Here is a 20,568-nt window from a genome sequence, read left to right on the forward strand (position 1 = left end):
AGCATGCACTGATTGGGGGCGTGCCTGCTCATGGAGAACTAGGGCCTGTTTCTTTCCTTCTAACCTTTACTTGACCCCGGAGAAAAGGAAAACTCTTGTTTTTTGCATGTAACTTGCAAGCATGCCACTCCTTTGCCTCTGCCCAGGTGGAAAACTAGGCCTGCCCTGTCCTGGATGTGGGGGTGTACATGCTGATTCACACCTGCAGCTTTCTGAGGGGAGGACGTGGCCCCGAGGGGACGCCCGGCCCGAATGAATGAGCCTGACCTGGGCCAGGACCGGGCTTGGCCGGGTGACGTGGCTGGAGTCCACATGCTGAGCCAGCAGGCGGGGGTGGTGGGCGGCCTCTGGGCTGAGCCGCGGTGCTCACCTTCTCTCTGCAGACTCGCCAGTGCCCCCGGTCAGCGAGCCCAGGGCCCCGGACGCCGGTCGGATGCAGGTGCCGCCGGGGAACCCGCTGCTGCTGTCGCTGACGCTGCAGGAGCTGCTGGCCAGGGACGCCGTGCAGGTGGAGCTCGTCCCCGAGAAGAAGGGCCTGTTCCTGAAGCACGTGGAGTATGAGGTGTGCAGCCAGGTAACCTGCGGGCCTGGAGCGGGCGAGGGGCAGGGAGGACCCCCAGCGCACGCCCTGCGTCCTGCTCTGGCTCGCCGCTCCCCCGCCCCAGGCGCCCGCCTGCCCTCACCATCCCTGGGCCCTGGGGTCCCGCCTCTCGGGACACGTGGTTGTCCCTGGAGCCCAGACGAGCTGGCCCCGAGCAGCTCTGCGATGCTGGGCCGTTCCTGGGGAGAAGAGTGTGGACCCCGCACTGCAGATCAAGTGCACGGGCGGGACTGGGTGGGGGGCTCATCCCCAGGGGGTGCTGCGTCCCCGTCAGGGGCGCCCCAAGGTCAGAGCGAGTCGGGTGCCGGGATCCTGGCCCCAGTGGCCGTGTGTGGGCTGCCCGGTGGCGCAAGCAGCGTTGGTCTTTTGTCCTTTGCCTGTCCTCAGTTCAGTTAGGACGTGTTTTGATAGGCGCTTTTATTCTTTCTCCTGGGGATTAAGTCATTGGTGAACTAAGAGCGCGCGCGTGTGTGTGCGTGTGTGCGCGCGCGTGTGTGTGTGTGCGCGCGCGCGTGTGTGTGCGTGTGTGCGCGCGCGTGTGCGTGCGCGCGTGTGTGTGTGTGTGTGTGGTAGGGGAGCAGGGGGATCTCGTAGGGTCAGAGTGGCCCCCCAGCCGGGTTACAGACTTGGGTTGCAGCCCTGGAGGTGCAGGCCGGGGGAGCATCCCGATCGTCACCCAGGCAGAAAGGCACGTGTACATGTGGGAGCAAGTTCCCCAGGGTGGACGGCTGTCCGTGGAAGTTAAGGATCGCAGCATTTTTGCCTGTGTTTTGCAGCCACGATGGGGGAGCCTGGAACTAAACTTTGCTCTGACACTGGTCAGTGCCGCTGCCAAGGGAGGAGGCTGAGGTCAGTGAGGGAAGGAGGCCCTCGCTTGTTTAGAGGACAGCGTTGCTGGCGGGCACCACTGCCCCCTGGCTTCTGTAGCCGCAGAGGGGTTGGAGGCCTCAGTGCCTCCCCTGGGGCCGCGTCACCCGTGGGCTGGGCTCCCGTGTGTGTGACACACCGCTCTGCTAGGACAGGGGCCTTGTCTTCAGTCTTGTTAAACACCCTGTCCTTAAGTCAGTCGATGACCTCACGGTCAGCATTTTTAGCAGGAGGCCGATCTGTCCAGGGTACCTCCTGAAATGTGGGCGAACGGGTGAGCCCGCTAAGGTTGGGACCTGGGGGCAGGAGGTGGGGGCTCACCAGGCTGTGCCCGTTGCTTGTATGCTTGCTGGAGTCGGAGTCAGTGCAGACGTGGCGCGAGGCCCAGCAGAGGTCGGTGCGCAGCCGCGTGGGCTGTGCTGGGTGGCTCACGGCCTACGGGTCGTCATGGTTCGATCAGTAAGTCGTGTCCAGCTCTCTGCGACCCCATGGCCTGCAGCACGCAGGGTTCCTTGCCCGTCACTGTCTCCTGGAGCTCACTCAAACTCATGCCCATCGAGTCGGTGATGCCATCCAACCACCTCATCCTCTGTCTCCCCCTTCTCCCACCTTCAGTATTGCCCAGCGTCAGGCTCTTTTCCGATCAGTCGGCTCTTCTCATCAGGTGACCCAAGTATTGGAGCTTCAGCATCAGTTCTTCCGATGAATATTCAGGGTTGATTTCTTTTAGGATTGATGGATTTGATCTCCTTGCAGTTCAAGGGGAATCTCAAAGTCTTCTCCAGTACCACAGTTAAAAAAGACCAGTTTTTCAGCACTCAGCCTTCATTATGGTCCAACTCTCACATCCATACATGACCACTGGAAAAACCATAGCTTTGACTATACGGACCTTTGTTGGTAAAGTGATGTCTCTGCTTTTTAATACGCTGTCGAGGTTGGTCATAGTTTTCCTTCCAAGGAGCAAGTGTCTTTTAATTTCATGGCTGCAGTCACCATCTGCAGTGATTTTGGAGCCCAAGAAAATAAAATGCATCACCGCTTCACTTTTCCCCTCCTGTTAAGGGTTCAAAACGTTAAATGTGTTTTTAGGTTCCCAGCAGGATTGAGGGGAGGGAACAGATTTCCTGTGTTTCCCACCGCAGTCAGCACCCCCAGCAGACAGAGCGTTTGTTACGGCTGGTGAGCCTGCCTGGCCGCCTCCTTGTCACCGCGTCCCCGGCTCCCCCGAGACTCACCCTCGCCGCTGTGCGTCCTCAGGGTGTGGCCTGCTGCCGTCGCTTCTCTGCCCCGAGAGCCCCCTGTGTCGTCGCTCCGTGCTCCATCCCCACCCGACCCCAGGCGCCCCTGGTCTCTCTCTGCCTCCACAGCTTTGTCTTCCCCCGAGCATCCTCTTGTTGGCCTCACACGGCCTGTCGCCGTCTCAGACTTCCTCCACTCTCAGCGACGGTACTGAGCACTCTCGGCAGCGTGCTGGGCGCCTGGGTCTTGCGTGAGCGCGTCCATGCGACCCCCACAAGGCCACTCTGTCGGGGCGCGTGTCCTGTGGAGCCTGCCGGCTTCTCACGGGCGGCTCCTGGTGGAGCCTGTTGGTGGCTTCGTCTGAGTCACAAGTCTCCCATGTCTCAGGACTGGTGCTCAGCGTCTGAGCTGCTTTTGGGCAGTCGGGTCTCTTTCAGGAGGCCGCTTGTGTTAGCGCTGTTGGAGAGCGCGTGTTGAAGACAGACCTTAAAAGCTGTCCTCACGTGACACCCCCGGATGGGAGATGCTGCTGTGTGGTTGAAAACTGTAAAGAGGCTTCATCTGACAGAAGACCCAGAGCAATAGGTTAATTAAGCGCGCAGTTAGAGCTGTGCAGTGTTTAAAGGTTGTGTCTCCATCCATTGAGGACGTGCGGGACTCCCCCCTTAGGAAAAGGCCCGGTGAGAGACGCAGGGAATTTTATCGTGCTGTTTCCCTGCGTCCAGCTTAGTGGCGGGAAGAGCAGGACAGGGTGGTGACGCGAGGGTGTCTCACGAGGACTCTGAGCTCTGTGCCCTCTTTCCGCAGCGCTTCAGGTCCTGTGTGTACCGCCGCTACAACGACTTCGTGGTCTTCCACGAGGCGCTGCTGCACAAGTTCCCGTACCGAATGGTGCCTGCCCTGCCGCCCAAGAGGATGCTCGGAGGTAACCGCCGGGTGCGCGGGGCCCGGGGCTGGGGGCGTGCGGAGGCCTCGCAGGCTGGGTCCTGTGCCAAGCCTTTGTGAACGTGTGGCCTTCGCGGGGCTGTCCTAATTCAAGTGTCCTCCAGTGATCTCGATTTTAATACTTTGTTTGGCCATGCTGCGTGGCATGCGGGATCTTAGCTCTCTGACCAGGGATCGAACCCATGCCCCTGAACTGGAAACTCGGGCTCTTAACCACTAGATTGCCAGCGAGTTTCCCCAAGTGATACTTTAAATACTGTTTTCGTGGAGGAGGAAATGGCAGCCCACTCCAGTGTTCTTGCCTGGAAAGTTGCATGGATGGAGGAGCCTGGCGGCCACAGTTCATGGGGTCACAGAGCTAGACGTGGCTGAGCCCGCCTGCACACAATGCGTGATACGAGGTCCATGCTGCTGTGTAAAGCGGAGATCTTTCTCAAAGTATTATAACTTAAAAAAAATAACGTTCTCATTCGTGGTCAGATTGAAATACCCTCAGTGCGTCATTGTACGCTTTTACTTTTTTCCCTCCCTCAAAGTGAAATTACTTAGCCCAAATGAGGGAGTTTGTGCTTGTGAGAGAGTAGGAAGTGACGTGGACAGGAAAACCAGGTTGGGTGAATGTGAGTTTAGCAGAACCCACTCGTTCGTAGAAACAGCAGGAAGGGGTCGCAGCGGCGTCCGTAGGCCCTGTGGTGAGGGGTCAGACGCTGCTGGCTGAAGCCGGCGGGCTCTGGTTTCCCTCGCAGCTAACCTGGCCCAGGTGTGCCCCTGGGGGCAGGTCGTGGGGTCGGGCGCGCCCGCCTGCTCCCGCAGCCTGAGGTCTGTGGCCGAGGCTGGGGGGCCGTCTGTGCGGGAGGCGCTGGACCCTGAGTGCCAGCCTGGGGGCCGTGCCCCCGGGCCCGCGGTCACCCGTGTCCTGCCCCCAGCCGACAGGGAGTTCATCGAGGCCCGGAGGCGGGCGCTGAAGCGCTTCATCAACCTGGTGGCCCGGCACCCGCCCTTCTCCGAGGACGCGATCCTCAAGCTGTTCCTGTCCTTCAGCGGCCCCGTGAGTACCCGGGGGGCCTGGGGGGGACCTGGGGCGCCCAGCTCTCGTCATGTGGTTTCGTTTCGTTCTCTCTGCTTGCTCGCCTGGTTCGGCCCCGACGCGTTCTGTTTCCACGGGGTGGCCATGAGCAGGGCTGTCTCCCCGGTCGCGTGGGAGGCGTTGGGTCGGGCCTGTTGGTGGCCGGGGAGGAGCCGTGGCTTCTCGGCAGGCCCCCGAGGTTTGCAGCTGCTCCGCGGGAGGGGCTCTGCGGCTGGGGGTTGGCCCGTGGGCCAGCGGCCCCCGACGTCGATGTGCGCGCTCAGGGAAGGCCAGGGTGGACTCCGCGCTGTCGCAGAGCTGCAGCTGGACGTGTGTCGCGGGCGGTGTGGGCCCTCTGCGCCCGTGACCCTGGGGAGGCGTCGGGGCGGCTGCGTCCTCCTCTAGCTGCCGTCGGCCGATCTGGTCCAGCAGGAAGCTGGGCTGCAGCCCTGCTACCGTGGCGGCCCCGCGTGCCAGGCCCGAGTCCTTCTCTGGCACCGGGGGTTCCCCGTGGACCCTCTCCTCATGGGCATGGGCAGAGGGGGCCCCGCGGAGGACTTCCCGCGCTGGAGTGGACGGCACGGCCGCGGGCCCAGAGGCCCGTAGGCGGATTCCCCACGCGCCTGACCTCTTGTCTTGGCACACACTCCCCAGAGGCCACAGGGGCCTTTGACCCTAGAGATCCTGCGGCCTCTTCTCTGGGGTGCTTTTCCATTGGCCCCTTTTGTGGGACCCATTCCAGACGTTCAGGGCATGCTTGCTGTGATCTGCCCCTGAGTGGGGAGGGTGGGTCTTTTGAACCCTGGGGCTGGACTGGCTTCTGTGGAACAGGGATCTTGATTGCAGACGAGGAAAGTGCTGGGAGGTGGGAGCCACCCCTCGCCCCTCCACAGATGGGGTGCCCCCAGGCCTCCCTGGCGCCGTGAGCTGCTTTGGTGAAGGAGGGCGCTGGGGCAGGCTCCCCACTCTGAAATGCCGCACTTCCTGCTCCCGCACACCGCCGCGTGTTGCAGTCTCTGCCTGTGTTTGTTCCGTGGCTCTTCGTGGGAGCTCGTCTGAAGGCTGGGCTTTACCAGGGAGACCCCCTTCCGCGGGCAGAGCTCGGAGCCAGGGCGCGGGACGCCCAGCGCGGTCCTTTCTCTGCCCATCAGCTCTGCTGGGCTCTGGGCCCGGTCCCGTGGGTCTGCTCAGGGGAGGAAGAGGCTTCGGTGTCTGAGCCGCACGTGGGACCTTCCAGGGCCTGGTGGCCCCGCGTCTGTCTCCACGCTCCTGCGCCTGGTCCGCGGGGGCACATTTCCATTTTTCTGGAGAGAGGGCTCCTCTCCAGAGCCGCCGTTTGCAGTGCTGTTGTGAAGTCGAGCTTTTCTGCCTCTGGAAGACTAACCCCCCCCAAATGTCAAGGCCAGTGGGGGGAAGCACGGAGCCGGAGACAGGAAGAGGTTATGGGAGTTTGCGTTAGGCACACGGAGACGCTGCTGTCTCAGAGGGACCGGGCCCTGCCCACCTCTCTGTGCCCAGCTGAGGGTCAAGGGTTTCTCTCTCCCCCCTTGCAGGACGTGCAGAACAAGTTGAAGGAGTCTGCTCAGTGCGTGGGAGACGAGTTCATGAACTGCAAGCTGGCGGCTCGGGCCAAGGTACTCGCCCGACCCTGATGCTCACTCTTCCCCCAGCGCGGCGGCAGGGCTCACAGTTGGTTTTCCTCTGAGCGCCAGACCAGTCTGAGATGTGCCGCGCGTCTTCCTCACTTAACGCTTGTTCCAGTTGATCTGAAGCACAGCGGGTGCCAGGCCCATTATCCAGACGGGGAAATGGAGGCTGCCGTTGGCCAAGGTCCCAGGTGTCTCGGCAGCTGAGCCTGCGTGTGACTCAGCCCCCTCTGACCACAGCGCCCGGCCGCAGGCCCTCGCAGCGTGTCCCCAGGCATTCGGTGACTGAGATGGACGTGCACTTGGTTGTCTGCTCTTTGGAAATAAGGGATTGATGGTTGCACTGGTTTATTTTATTTTTTTCTTTTCTTTTTATTTGCACTGGTTTATTTTTATGTTTAGTTCATCTGATCCTTTTCTCAAAAGGATGAAAGTAGCTATTTGGTAGCTTTTTGGGTGATTGTTTCTTAAGCTACTTCTCCAGACATTACCTTCATTTAATTCCCTAAGCTTTTTGTTTTCCAAGCGCTGTGTAGTAAATATGTCAGTGTTAATGGGTAGTTAATGTTAAAGTGGGTGAGCACTCAGTCTTGGGGAGGAAGTGAGGGAGCCCAGGGGCCTGCCTGGTGCGTCGTCAGGAAGCTCGCTTGTCGTGTCGGCCTTGAGGACTGTCCCATGGCGTGCGTGGGGCCCCGGTTTCTGTTTTTGGTTTGGACAGGAGGGGAGGTCCAGGGTGGGTTCCTGGGCTAACCGCTAGGTGACCGGGGTCTGGGGTCGGGGCTTGGTCGCCTGCTCGGTGGACGGAGCTGCGTCCTCTCCTGTCGGTCATCTCCTGGACGGCTGTCCCGTCTGGTGACCACCGTCCCCGCCTCCCACCCCGTCAGGACTTCCTCCCGGCCGACATCCAGACCCAGTTCGCCATGAGCCGCGAGCTGATCCGAAACATCTACAACAGCTTTCACAAGCTCCGTGACCGGGCCGAGCGCATGGTGTCGCGGGCCATCGACAACGCCGCCGACCTTCTCATATTCGGGAAGGAGCTGAGGCAGGTGACCCTGGTCGGCTCTGCAGGATCCCTTTTGTGGGGAGGGGCCTTAGACTTGGGTGGCAGGCTTGGAGGAGCAAGCACGTTCACTGTGATGACCCTCATTCTGACCCATGCACCCCAAAGAGAGAAGGAGAGGGCTGCGGAGACGGGGCATCACACTCAGGAGAAAGGAAAGGGTGGAGAGTGCGGGCAGAGCGTTGGGTCCTGAGCGTAGGCTCCCTCTCCTCCGCCCACCCCGTTATCCGGATCAGGCCTGAGAAGAGGTCTGTCTGACCTGGGAGAGGCCGCCAGGGGCTGGTCACGCTCCCACTCCCCTGGAGGAGGGGCCCGGCCTCCAGCCAGAGCTGCCCCTGCGCCTCTCCCCGGAACCCACGAACCTCCGGCCTGGGTCTGACTGACGTGGTTCAGATCTCGCTGGGCAGAGACCCCACCTTTCTCACAGACGCCCTGGGCGCCTGCTCTTTGAGCAGCGGGGGTCTCGGTTAGGAGATGTGCAGGGCGCCCCGGCGGGGGGTGTGGTGTCGGGAAGTGGGCTGTCTGTTGGCTTCCCGCCCGGCTTCCGGGCCTGCGTGTCTCTTCCCCTGAGTGCCTCCTCTTCCCTCAGTGCTCTGGGGTCTGACACGACCCCGCTCCCCTCCTGGGCCTCGCTGAACAGCAGCACGTGGGGGTCCCTCAAACAGGCGCTGAAAGGCCTGTCCGTGGAGTTCGCGCTGCTGGCTGACAAGGCCGCACAGCAGGTGAGTGGACATGCCCCCCGAGGCGCCTGTCCCCAGGGACGTCCTGTGCTGTGGTGCACGGAGCGTCTCCTCCGGAGGGGGACAGCAGGGCTCTGAGTTCTGCGTGAGGGCACCGCGGCTGTCTGGTCGGCTCTGCACGTCCCGGTCTGTTCCGAGTGGTTCCCGGGAGAGGTTCACGCCCTTGAAGGTTGCTGATGCTGGGGACACAATGGGTCCTGGCCCCAGAGAGCCGGCTTTGCTGAGACTGTGACGTCTGCCCTGACCTTGAAGCTGTAACCTTGCGCCTGCCAGGTGTTGCTGCCCTGGCAGGTGGCATTTGGCCACTTGGTAACTCATCAGAGCACCCGGGCTGCCAGCACCCCAGAGGCCCCACCCAGGTCTCACCCTGGACGCCCAGTTAACCTCAGGAAACGCTTCTGTTCTGTGGCAGAGTTACTTGCATAATAGAACTCTGCAGAGAATTGTGTCGCCGGGGATTTATTTGCAGTCAGAGGGAAAAGAGAGGTCCATCTGGGTGCTCTTAGGCTATAAAACTGTTACATGAGTTTCGGGGCGAGAGTGTGCTTCCTGGCTCTTGGGGAAATGGGCTTTAGGCCGCTGGTGGGTGCTTTTAAATGCACTGAAACACTGTCCGTGTGGAGGCCTTGCTGCCCGGCAGCGGCCCAGAGCTCCTTAGTAGTGAGTCAGCGACGGGCAGATCAGGGGGTTTTCCGGCTCCAGGTGGGCACTCAGCTGCCCACACGGCTCTGAGTGTTGGAACGGGACTCTTAACTGTGTTCCTGGTGTGGAAAGTCCTGGCTTTTCTTCCTCTGTGGTCGCCCTGCCCATGGGTTCCCTTTAGAACCTGAGTGCCGGGCGATGTCCCTGTCTCCTGGAGTTGGCGCTGGGCTGGCCCATCTCTGGGTGTGAGAGGGAACCAAGAACGTGGTGTCAGAGGGCTGGCCGGGTGTAGACGGGGCACGCTCCCGCAGCCTGCTCTGCGCCGGCCCGAGTCCCAGCAGGGGCCTCACCCAGCAATGGTCCCCGGCTCTTTATCTCCACGGTTAGAAATGAGAGGGCTGGACCAGATTGTGGACAGCTTTTCATTTAAGCCTCGACCGTCTACTGAGAGCTCAGTCTGTAAAACCTATGAACGAAGCTGGGACCCAGGCCCCGGCCCATAGCCCCTCTCAGACAGGTTACCTGGGCGGGGTGCTCAGAGCAGGTGGGGGCCCTGACTCCGATGTTGCCAGGGTCTCCTCTGATCCAGGAGTGGATGCAGTTTCTGTCCTGAGGAGGGGGCGTGTGGCCGCTGGTGGGTGCGGCTTGTAGCTTTTGCCTCTGAGGTCCTCAGATCCCTCACACAGGCCGTCATGTCTGCACAGACGCAGCGTCCCGGACGCTTCTCGGTGCCTCCGGAGGTTTCTGTGTTGGAGTAAAATTAATACAGCTTGAAGTGCACCAAAGGGGACGAGTGCCCGTCAGGACTGTCACCGTCTGGGCCAGGGTTCCATTTCACGCTTGCTGTGCAGGTGAAGACCCTGGAGCTCGTTCTCAATTCCGTTTTCACATGTCCTGGTTTTATTCTCCCCAGACCAGCTGGGAGACCTGATAACTGTGTCCCAGCCAGACAGGTGAGATCTCTTCCGCAGTGACGGCTTTTTTCCAAGGCACACGTGCTGGTGGTTTAGGGTCTTGCGGATCATCGGGACCAGAGCCGGGACTTGGTAGCGGAGGCTGTGTGTCGGAGCCACCCCCGCCACACACCCGGGGAGGAGCCTCCCTTCTCGCGTGTCCCCTGCCCGTCAGGAGGGCGGGGCACCCGTGTGGCGAGCTGTGTGCTTGGGCGATGTTGGCCCACCTGACCCGTGTTTTCCAGGGCAAACAGGAGGAGAACGACGTGGTGGAGAAGCTGAACCTCTTCCTGGACTTGCTGCAGTCCTACAAAGTGAGTCTCGCGGCTGCTTGTTCGGGCACAGAGCCTTGAAAACATGCTATGACCTTTCCAGGGCGTGGCTCTGGGGTGGGACAGGAGCCTGAGGCCAGGGCTGCGGAGGGTGGGCGGGCCTCCTGCACTCCCGCAGGACGCTCCTGTTCCCACAAGGCCTCTGACCAGGTTATCCTGGGGCCCCATGGAGATGCCGGGGCATCTGCCTTCGGGAGCCTGTCCCTGAAGGTCTTGCTGCTGGAGGCACGCCGGCTTTCTGGGGACAGTCAGTTCACGGTGTGCGGTCTGGAGCCGGCCCGGCGCTCATGCGTCCCCTCGGGGCCCTGGCAGTGCTGATTTGCACCGTGAGTCCCTCGCAGCTTGGCCCTGGGCGGCTCACCCGGGCCGTCCCTCCCGCGACCACCGAGCGTGCAGAGTGGGGTGCGGGTTCGCTGTCCAAGAGGCGAGGCCCCAGCTGGAGGCTGGAGCCCTGACCGAGCCCCGCCCCCCGCCCCCAGGACCTGTGCGAGCGGCACGAGAAGGGCGTGCTGCACAAGCACCAGCGGGCGCTGCATAAGTACAGCCTGATGAAGCGGCAGATGGTGAGCGCCACCGCGCAGAGCCGCGAGCCCGAGTCCGTGGAGCGGCTGGAGGCCCGCATCGAGGAGGTGCGTCTCGGCCGGGCGGGGCCGGCTGCTGGGGGCCACTCCTCCCTGCCGCCGGGCCGCCATCCTCCCCGCCGCCCTGTGCGGGCTCCGCGAGCTGCTGGGACCCTGACGCCTGGGCACCAGTGACGGCGCTGGGGCCCAGAGGCCGGGCTCGGGCTGGGGTTGGGGGGCGCTCCCAGGCGTGCCGGGCCAGGCGCCAGGGGCTCTCTTGCTCTGCAGCAGGAGAACGTGATCCAGACCATGGAGCTCCGCAACTACTTCTCCCTGTACTGCCTGCACCAGGAGACGCAGCTGGTCCATGTGTACCTGCCGCTCACCTCTCACATCCTCGGGGCCTTCGTCAACTCCCAGATCCAAGGGCACAAGGAGGTGGGTCTCCCACAGCCGCCCGTGCGGGCCGGTGGGCGCCCCCCCCTTCCAGAAGCGGCAGCCCAGCTGACCTTGATAAGTGACCTGGGCGGGCGGGCAGGGTGCCGGGACTTGACCGGCTCTTGCCAGACTCTCCGGTCTCCTGGTAGCCAGGGAGACCCGTGAGGCCGTCCTCGCGGTTGCAGGGACGGGGCGTGGGGTGGGGCACGCAGGGCGCAGAGGAAGGGGTCTCCGGCCTCAGGAGGAGCTCCAGGGAAGGTCAGAGGCGGAGTGCACAGAACCCAGGACGAGAGCAGAGAGGTGGGGTGTCGCTGTGAGGGGCGGGTGGGGCCCCGCCAGCTTCCTGCCTGGGGCCGGGGGTCCATGCCACAAGGGGACCCCGCAGCCTGAGGCAGCCTGGCCCGTGCTGTCTGAAGCAGCTTCTCGGCTTTCTCAGCACTGCGGTGCTCACAGCGGCCGGAGGCCAAAGTCCCCTCCCACCCGTCCCGGTCGTCAGCTCTTGGCTCCAGACAGGCTCACGGCGGTGGTCCGCATGTCCTGTGACCGGCGTGGAGCTTCCTTTGCCCATTTCCCATAGTTCCTGGTGCCCCTGGAATTCACTGGGGTGCCTGGGGCACCCTCAGGCACAGTTTGGGAACTGCACATGTGTCTGAGGCAGCAGCAGGGTGCTCGGGCGGGGCAGGGCTGCATGGTGGTTAGACCTCACAGGCGGGTCCGGGCGGCTGGGGGACTGCAGGGTGACGGGCAGAAGGTGGGCAGGTCGCCTGACACGGCCCTGCGTTTCTCCTCTGGGGGTGACTCAGCCCCCGTCTCCAAACTGGTACTGGACACACTGCATGTGCCCCGGGCCGCCCTGCTCTCTCTCAGCAGCCCCTGAGCCGCTCTGCCCAGTGCCCGCCTCAGAGCCCCCTCGCCCTGCTCTCTCTCAGCAGCCCCTGAGCCGCTCTGCCCCAGTACCTCTCAGAGCCCCCTCGCCGCACGGCTCCCCTCTTGCCTGCGCCCACGGCCCTGCCCCTGCCCCTGCAGGCTGCTGCAGGGCCTGGGAGCCACGGTGCAGCCGCCCGGTCTTGCTTTGTTTCTGTGTTCCTTTGGTGGACGTTGTTCTGGCCTCTCTGCAGAGCTGTTGGAGGGAGCGGTCCAGCACTAGAATTTCTTAAAGTCCCTTACAGGGCGTCCTGTAGGCCTCTGTCCATGCGCAGGGGCAGGGGAAGCTGCAGGGAGGGGTGGGAAGCCCACTGCCCACCCTCCGGCCACTCTGGGCCCGTGGGCACGGCTGTGTCTGTGCTGCGTGTGCCCCCGGCCGCCCCCCAGCTGGCCCGCCCCTCTCCTCCCGCAGATGAGCAAGGTGTGGAACGACCTGCAGCCCAAGCTCCGCTGCCTCTTCGTGGGACCACACGGCGCCCCGGCCCCCCCGAGGCCCCCCCAGGACGGCCTGTCTGCTCACTAGTGCCCGGAGGGCTCAGAGACAGCTCGGCGCGCTCACTAAAGCCTCTTTCCGAACGGTGTGTCCCTGTTTGATTCCCTGGGTTGGCGCCCGCCCCCACCCCGAGGGCCCGCGTGTCGGGCTGCAGCTCCCTGTGGAGGGGCCGACAACCAGGCCGGGGCTCAGAGGGGCCGAGGGTCCAGGTAGCCGCGGCTCCCCTCCCTCTCGGGGAGCAAGGCCGGGCCTCAGGGGCCGAGGGTCCAGGTAGCCGCAGCTCCCCTCCCTCTCGGGGAGCAAGGCCGGGGCTGCGCGGGCTGCTCTGCCCATCCTGACCGTGCTGTGGCGGTCAGCCTGGTGCTGGGAGCGTGTCAGTCCCTGGAGCGGTTTCCCCTACATTCCCCGAGGAGCAGCCTGGCGGCCCTGGCCTGCGTGTGCCCGCCTCCATGCCCACACGTGTGTGCCCGCCAGGCTGGGGCTGGGGAGACAGAGGGACCGTGGTGTCTGGAGGCTCGGGAGCCAGTGCCTCCGCCGTGGGTCTGTCCAGGTTCAGATGGCTGCCGGCCCTTCTCGGGTGGGCCGAGGCTGGCGCGCAGTGGGGCGCGGGCGGGTCTGCTGGTCTTTCGTCTTCAGAGCAACAGGCTCCCCTTCCAGCCTCCCTCCCGCTCTCTCCAGCCGGGTGTCTGTGTCTGAGACCAGCGGGGTTGTGTCCGCCTGGGGCAGGGTGTTTCTGCTCTGGAACCCGCCTGCCCCCCACCCCTCACGGCTCTCTGCTCGGAGGGGGCTTGGAGCAGGGTGACTGCAGGGGAGGGCTCCTGAGGGTCTCCCAGGAACATGTGCCTGGTTCGGGGGCTGCCCTCTGTCTGAGGTCCTCATGCAGGGCCCGGAGGCTCTGGGGGACAGGCAGGCGTCCCTGATGAGCTGACACACGTCTGGTCCAGGACACGGTGTGCCCTACTTTGGCCTGGGCCCGCCACACGTGGGTCCTGCCAGTGCCCCCAGAGCAGCCTCGGGGGTGCGGGCAGGCGACTACACCCCTGGCCTGAGCCCCCCACAGTGGACGCGTGTGCCTTCCCGGGCTGGACTGGCCAGTCCCTGGTGGACGAGGAGGGGCCGTCCGTGCCATTTGTTCCTCTGTGGGCTGTCGTCTGCGTTTCGATCTCTGTGGAAACAGGCGCCCACCACCCTGAGAGGCTCTGTGCTGCCCTGCAGGACGGCCCCCAGGCACCGTGTCCACTGGAGTCATGGAGCGTGACCGCAGGCCTCTGCCGTCCCTGCCCTGTGGTGGAGGCCCTGCCCCAGGGCCCACGATGGGAGCTGAGGGCCCCAAGGCCCTGGGCCAGTGGCACAGGTCGGGGGCGGGGGGGGTCTCCCCACACGGGGCACCAGGGCGAGTTCTGGCAGCAAAGACTTGAGATGCTGTTCCGGGGTGACCTCTCCTGGAGGACTGGCTCCCACGTGGACACCAGGAGCACACACTTCTTTAGGGGCTGCGGGGGTGGGGTTGGGGGCGCTTTCTAGCCCGCGTCCTCCTGACCCCAGGAGAGGCGGCGTCGGGAGGCTGGGGGCTGAGGGGGGCAGGCTGTGTCCCCCTGCCGGCCGCTGGGCATGGAGGCGCCTTTTCCCTGGAGCCCGAGCCCCCGCCCCTCCCCCGGGCTGCTGCTGGATGCAGGCTTTCTGGTCAGTGTTTGCTGCGGGAGAGGCTGCTCCCGCTCGGGGTCCCCACACCCTCTGCATCCTTCCTGGTGCTAGGCTTCCCTCGCCCCCGGGGACACCTGGCCACTCCCGTGAAAGGACACCGGCTCTGTGGCCTCGGCGGGAGCCCCGCAGCCCTCCCCGGCCGCCGCGGGCTGTGCCTTCAGGCCACGTCCCTGCAGCCTGTGTTCCGTGGGCTCGGTGTGACTCAGCCACGGCCTAGTCGGGCAAAGCCGCGGAAGGGGGACGGAGACCGGGCCGGGGCGCGGCGGCCCTGCACCTGAGGCCTTCTCTCTTGCTTTCTGCGAGTCGGTTTATGTATGAAGCACTTTATGAGGCTGCAGGAATCAATGACCGCCCCATCCAATTAACTGGAATTGTTTACAAATGAGCTACATTCTGAGATTTTTATCAGTGGAACTTATGGGAACAACTATCATTAAACGTATTTATAAAAGCTGTGTCAAGCCGTGAGTCTGTGTGAGACAGGTGGATGACCTCCCGTGCCCCCCAGGGGGCTGAAGCCAGGACAGGAGCAACCTGTGTTGGGGGCGGGAGGGCGGCCAGCTGATGGCAGATGAGATGGGGTGTGAGCCCTGGGCAGACCGCCGCTGTTTCCTCTTACCTGGGGGGGGAGGGGAGGAGATGGCCCTTGGCGCACCTCGGGACCCCGCACACACCCACGCAGCCTCCCGCGTCGCCTTTGGGCCCGTGTCTCTGCCCATCCCTGTCTGGTGATGCAGGTCACAGCCTGGCACGTCTGGCGGCTTCCCGAGGACAGGCTGGGCAGGTCACGGGGAGGCCTGGGGGAAGTGTCGAGAAAGCTGCATTTGCTCTTCCATTCAGTCGTGCTCCAGACAAGGCCCCAGCGGTGGGGGGCCTGAGGCCTTAGGGCGGGGGGCTGAGGCCAGGGCGCGGCCGGGCAGGGCTCTCGGGGTCCGAGGGGCAAGCCGGCTCTCTAGATGGCGTCCACCTCGCGGAGCGTGTAGTCCAGGATGGTGTCCTGCCCCTGGAACCTGAAGTAGCCTCGGAACTTCTTCCTCTGAAGCAGCAGCGGGAACCAGTAGCTGTCGTCTGGCCACATGTCCCCGAAGGGGATCTGGTCCAGCCGGAACCACTGCGGGCGCATCTCTGCAGGGGACGAAAAGGCTGAGTCACCGACGCCAGCCCGGATCTCAGCCTGACTTTCTGCGAGGGGTTCAGAGTTACTGTGTGTGAGGAGATTGGCATCTTTTGTTACTTCATCCAGGCGACTGGACTCCTTATTTTACAGGAGAGGAGGGAGGCTCAGGCCCTGGTGTATTTCCGCGCCTGCCCTTGGGGAGGGGAGGGGCCGGGGGCCGCCCAAGCCCGCCCTTCATTGCCTGCCTCTCTGGGCCTGGACACTCACCGTCGCTTTCCACGGGCGTGCCCTGGACACTGTCTGTGCAGAAGACGTGCACGTCCATCAGCTCGGGGTCACCCACAAACTCAAATGTGATCTGGCCCACCTTGCGCAGTGCGTCCACGGTCAGACCGCTCTCTTCCTGCAGCTCCCTGAGGACAGACAGGCGGACAGGAAGTGACAGTTAAATCAAGGCGCCTGTGTCCACGTGGAACCAGAGAATGGAGTTGGGCAGACAGAGGAGTGGAGAGTGCACGTGTGTGGCCAAGGGGTCGGGTTTGGGGCTACTGTTTTGGGGCGCCCAGACGTGATCCCCCCACCCCCAGCTGAGCACCCGGGCGCGGCCACTCGGTGGTTCCACGAGGTGAGGGGGCCCGCACTAGAGCCGGGAGCCCCCATCGGCCAGCTCGGCTTCCCCTGCAGCCGGTGGGCCCTGAGCCGAAGCCTGCCTGCCCAAAGGGTCCCGCTCTGGCCCGCCCTGCTCAGAGCTCCACATCAGGCCGCAGGTTCCTCTCGCCTCCTTCCCAGAGGAGGGGTGGTTTTACCTCTTTTCACTGAGGAGACACCCCTGCCTTCCCGCTGAGACCAGCCAGCTCTCGTGGCTCCTCTGAACTTGATCACGGGATGGGCTTTGGGCCGTCCTCGCTGTGTTGTCCTTTTCAGGACCCCTTTCTCTGCCCGCCCCCCACCTGTGCTGGGGGGAAGGGCCAGGGGGCATCGCCACACCTGAGCTCACAAGCCAGGTGATTCACGAGGAAACGAGGGTGCCCCCTAAACACAAGAGCCTGTTTCACACTTCCCCAGGCTGTGTGTGCACTGTAGGCAGTGTAGCAAACACACAAGGCCTGGTCCCCTAGCAAGAACCCGTGACCACTGGAGTCTTCCCTTTGGGTCTTTCTCCTTCGTGCACCCCTTTGCAAACTGCAAACACAGCACTGAGCCTGGGACCTGTGCTGCTCACGACGCTGAGCAACGTCCTACACCTGGAGGAATCCAGCGTCTCTGCCACTGTGTATCAGAGGATAAACCCCCCACTGGTGCATTGCGAAACCCTGAGAGCACCCTCAGGCACGCCCTCTGCCGCCAGCCCTCCCCCAGCCTGCTGCTCGGCATCCGGGACAGCGCTTTCTGGAGGGTCTGCTGTGGGCTCTGGGGGCTCACAAGCCCTGCAGCCGTGAAGCTCAGCACCTGTGTCTCCTGTGAGCAACTCTCACTTCCCCACTGCTCTGAATTTATTTCTGTGGCTGTAAAACCGTTCTAATTATGTCTGACCTTTTAGAGCTGTAGGTTAAAAAAAGGTCTGTTTAAACTCTGATCTCGGAGTTCTCTTAGGAACACAGTGCATAATTGCTTCCTGTGCCCACGACTAGGAGTCAGGGAAACCGCTGTGTCCATCAAAGGCGCACTGGGTTAAACGGTCGCCTTCCTGAGCCGAGACTCTGCCCTAGCCTCCCTGTGAGGCCGGGAGAGGAACTGGGTCCACCTGCTGCCGTTCAGTGCGGCCGAGTGACGCCTCGAGAGCCGGAAGCTATTCACTGCGATGATCAATCAAAATTAGACACGACCTAAAAAAATGAGCGTTTTTGCTAGTGGGGTGCAAATGGCTCCCCAATTAGACGTAATAGAAGCACTCGGTGGGGCCTCCCCACCTCCAGCAGCAGGCTGGCGGGGCTCGTTTTAAAAACGTCACCGCCTGATTCACTGTTTTGACTCATTTGGGCTCATCTCCCTGAGCCCGTGGCGGGCTGTGAAATACCAGTCATCTCGGTGTCAGAGCTCAGGCCTGGATAATCGGGCAGCCGGAGATGACACTGTTCCAGTTCTGCTGACATGTCTGACCGCATCTCTGGGATGCTCCCCAGACGGCAGGCGGGGAACAGGACGAGTGACACGTTAAAGCCCCAGTGGGAGCGGGGCGGTGGGGCGGGACCCTGCCGTCCGGAGCCTGCTGCAGAGCTTGGGGGCCTGCCTGCTGTTCTTCCTCCAGCCCGGCCTGCGGGAGGTCTCTGAACACCACACTCTGCTACTCACCAGCTCTGGAACACTGGCCAGGACGGCGGGCCTGCCCCACACCCAGAGCCCGAACCTGGCTGTGAGGCGCTGCCGGTCCCCAAGTGCCAGCAACCCTCCCCCAGGGGGAGAATGCATCTTCCTTGGGGCTCAGGTGGGCCCCCAAGTGTGTCCTGCACACAAGACAGAGCCAGCCCCACAGGCCACCTGAGTCTGCAGGTGAGTGAGGAGCGCACGGTAACCCTGAAGTGGTGCCCACCCTGGGACCCCGAAGGGCAGGGCACCAGACCCCAAGGCTGCCGAGACCTCGCTCATCAGAGCAGGGCAGCCAGGGAATGGGGTCTGAGGAGCAGCTACACGCGTATGCAAGGAAAAAAGCCAGAGCCGCCCTAGGGGCCGGCGGCTGACAGCAGAGTTGGGCGCACGGCGGTGCGGCCTCGTGGGGCCGGTCTCGGCCTGTGCTCGGGCATGGGAACGTGCCACCCGTCCTGCCTCCCACCCACAGGGGCTCCGCAGTCCTCTGTCAGGGCTGTCCTGACGCAGGGGGCAGGGATGGGAAGGGGGAGTTGGGCCAGACAGTGTGGACACAGTGGACACAGGGTTATCCCCACGAGCCTGAGGGGCAAGAAGGCAAAGAGGCTACAGTCTGGAGGGCTGTGTGATCTCCAGCACTGCTGTGTCTCTGGGCTTCAGTTCTTTCCCACGTGAATGAAGCTGGTGTCGAGGAAGAGACTGTGAGTGAAAGGCCCCAGATACGCTTGTCATCAGCTCCCCTGAACCAATGAAGAAGCTGAGTGACTGGCCAACCCCTTGGCTAGAAAGAGGAAGCCATGACTTTTCCACCCAAACCACCACCGCACAGCAGCAAGCCAAGGTGTGCCCAGCCCTGACCACGTGCCAGGCCCTGCCCAGCCCTCACGTCGATTTTCTCACTGAATCCTCACAACCCTCCTAAGAGGCAGTTGTGGTGCTTTAGTTGCTAAGCTGTGGATGACTCTTGCGGCCCCATGAGCTTTGGCCCGCCAGGCTCTTCTGTCCGTGGGCTTCTCCAGGCAAGAACACTGGAGGGGGTTGCCATTTCCTTCTCCAGGGGATCTTCCCGCCCCAGGGATGGAATTCAGGTCTCCTGCACCGTAGGCAGCTTCTCTGACTGAGCGCCAGGGAAGCTAAGAGGTAGCACATACTGTTGTTATCCCGCCGTGCAGCTGCAGAAACTGAGGCTCCAGGATTCAGCCTGTGCTCCAGGGCACGTGGCTCTGAGTGGTCAGAGGTCTGGCTCTACAGCTTGAATCCTCGCCCCCTGTGGAAGCTGGCTCTGCAGTCAGGCCTGCCCCTCCCCTCACCTCTTGGCCCCGTCCTCGATGGTCTCTCCTTCTTGAACTTTGCCCCCGAAGCCGTTCCACCGGCCGGCCCCGAAGCCGCGTTTCTTCATGCCCAGGAGAACTCGCTGGGGCTGCAGCACCAGGACCAACGTGTAGAGCCTTGAAGCGCACATGGTGCCCGTGGGTTCTGTGAGGAAGGCAAGGGGCTGGGTCAGCTTGATTTGGGTGTGGACGGGGTGTGGATGGAAGCTTGAGCATTTTGGTGGCCAGGGGCCGGGTGGACTGGCAGCGCGTGCTGGAGAGCAGGGAGAGGGTCTGCCCGGTGTGGCAGGTTTTCTGGGTTAGATGGAGACCTGGCCCACGGCCCAGCGGCAGCAGCCCCGGACCCTCTGCTTGCTGGGCCGATGCACGTCAGGCAATGGCCAGGTTGTCCCTGCCTCTCTCCTTAGCGCAGGGCTGTTCTTGCTCCTGTGTCCACCTCTGAGCCCCCCTGGCATGAAATGAACCATGCTTTTACCCAACGGTTCTTGCGTCTGGCTTTTGCTCTTGGCCTTTTCATTATGGGGGCTTCTGGCTACTGGGTTCCAGTTTCTGCCTCTCTGCAGTAGCAGACCCCCCGATTCCCAGGAAATGTACGGCTCTGACACTGGAGAGCCCCCACCGAGGCCTGGCCAGCGCCCCTGCTGTGACAGGTGTTCACATTCTGCTCACAAACGTTGCTGCTCCGGGACTTGGTGCTCGGCCTGGAACACCACTCCTGCCCGAATGTGTGTGTGTGTGAAGACCCTGCAGGGGACGTCTGGTCACTGCTAGAGACATGATGGAGGTCCAGGACCGGGCTCCTTGTCCATCCATGCTCATCCCGGTCTGGGGCTCACCCTGGACGAGATGCAGGTTTCGGGACCAGGGATGCTCCAGGGAAGTCACGGTGGCTGAGAACAGGGACCGAGGCCTGGCTCCCTGCCGGCCAGCAGCTCCTGCACAAGTGGGTCTCTGGGTCCAACCTCTCTTTAACATGCGGACTTTGTGATGTTGCTGACCTGTTAAGGCTCAGAGCCCTGACTTCCTAAATTAGTTAGGAATCTCTGCGCAGAGCCCTGACTTCCTAAATTAATTAGGAATCTCTGCTGTCAGCTGTTAGGCACCGATCATATACTTTCCAATACGTGTCCCAGTTAACAGACCCAACGACCCTGTGAGCTGAGACTTGGCTTCTCCGCTGTCGGCCAAGGAGACAGACGCTCAGAAAAGCGAAGTCTGACAGAAAGTCAAACACCAGAGCCAGAACCGAACCCTGGGTCTGCCTGCTGTTGAAGTACCGTTGGCCACAGTTCTGCGGGTCCCCACAGAGCCCACTCGACGTCAGGGGCCGGGCGGCCCCCTTTCTCAGCAGGGTGGCCTCTGAACGGGATCACCGGCCCACTGCGGCCCGTGACTAGGGTTTAGAGACAACACCCGTCGGGTGCCAGGCTCGGGCTCCCGTATCTGGCCGTCCGTGAAGGGCCGCCAGCTGCCTTTCGGCGGGACCCAGGCCCATCTCCGGCGGCCGCGTCCCCTGCTCACCTGTGCTCTCGCCCCCGGACTCACCTAAGGCCCGGGCACCGCGCGCGCCTTTCGAACCCACGCGCCGCTTCCGGGGGGC

General features: G+C 63.0%; 2 protein-coding genes across 4 annotated transcripts in view; one reads left to right on the plus strand and one right to left on the minus strand.

Annotated features, from left to right (window-relative positions):
• Window positions 1-12,595, plus strand: part of SNX8 (sorting nexin 8) — a 36,973-nt gene extending 24,378 nt beyond the window's left edge. Inside the window, exons 2-11 of one of the 3 annotated variants that reach the window (XM_040267347.1) lie at window positions 384-574; window positions 3,518-3,635; window positions 4,582-4,703; window positions 6,275-6,355; window positions 7,252-7,412; window positions 8,020-8,152; window positions 10,011-10,079; window positions 10,577-10,726; window positions 10,946-11,095; window positions 12,432-12,595. In XM_040267347.1, coding sequence (XP_040123281.1) covers window positions 384-574; window positions 3,518-3,635; window positions 4,582-4,703; window positions 6,275-6,355; window positions 7,252-7,412; window positions 8,020-8,152; window positions 10,011-10,079; window positions 10,577-10,726; window positions 10,946-11,095; window positions 12,432-12,542 — 1,286 coding nt within the window. In that variant the 3' untranslated portion in view covers window positions 12,543-12,595. The remainder of the gene's footprint in view (window positions 1-383; window positions 575-3,517; window positions 3,636-4,581; window positions 4,704-6,274; window positions 6,356-7,251; window positions 7,413-8,019; window positions 8,153-10,010; window positions 10,080-10,576; window positions 10,727-10,945; window positions 11,096-12,431) is intronic. The other 2 variants (XM_040267353.1, XM_040267360.1) reach the window with 2 other exon arrangements.
• A 2,008-nt stretch (window positions 12,596-14,603) lies between these two features.
• Window positions 14,604-20,567, minus strand: NUDT1 (nudix hydrolase 1). The gene is made up of 4 exons (XM_040267371.1): window positions 20,514-20,567; window positions 18,948-19,113; window positions 15,601-15,746; window positions 14,604-15,341 (listed from the first exon to the last, which is right to left on the minus strand). The coding sequence occupies exons 2-4, from the start codon at window positions 19,097-19,099 to the stop codon at window positions 15,169-15,171; spliced, it is 471 nt and encodes a 156-aa protein (XP_040123305.1). The 5' UTR covers window positions 19,100-19,113; window positions 20,514-20,567; the 3' UTR covers window positions 14,604-15,168.
• Between the last annotated feature and the right edge of the window lies 1 nt (window position 20,568).

This window comes from Oryx dammah, unplaced genomic scaffold (genome assembly GCF_014754425.2).
Source record: "Oryx dammah isolate SB20612 unplaced genomic scaffold, SCBI_Odam_1.1 HiC_scaffold_2, whole genome shotgun sequence".
Taxonomy (NCBI): Eukaryota; Metazoa; Chordata; class Mammalia; order Artiodactyla; family Bovidae; genus Oryx; species Oryx dammah.

What these genes read in the sequence shown, in the direction of transcription:
- NUDT1 (XM_040267371.1), bottom strand. Translation starts at nt 19,099, where the DNA reads ATGTGCGCTTCAAGGCTCTACACGTTGGTCCTGGTGCTGCAGCCCCAG. An exon ending in ATCGAGGACGGGGCCAAGAG is followed by an intron (nt 15,747 to 18,947) that starts GTGAGGGGAGGG and finishes GTCTGTCCTCAG; the next exon opens with GGAGCTGCAGGAAGAGAGCG. An exon ending in CACGCCCGTGGAAAGCGACG is followed by an intron (nt 15,342 to 15,600) that starts GTGAGTGTCCAG and finishes CGTCCCCTGCAG; the next exon opens with AGATGCGCCCGCAGTGGTTC.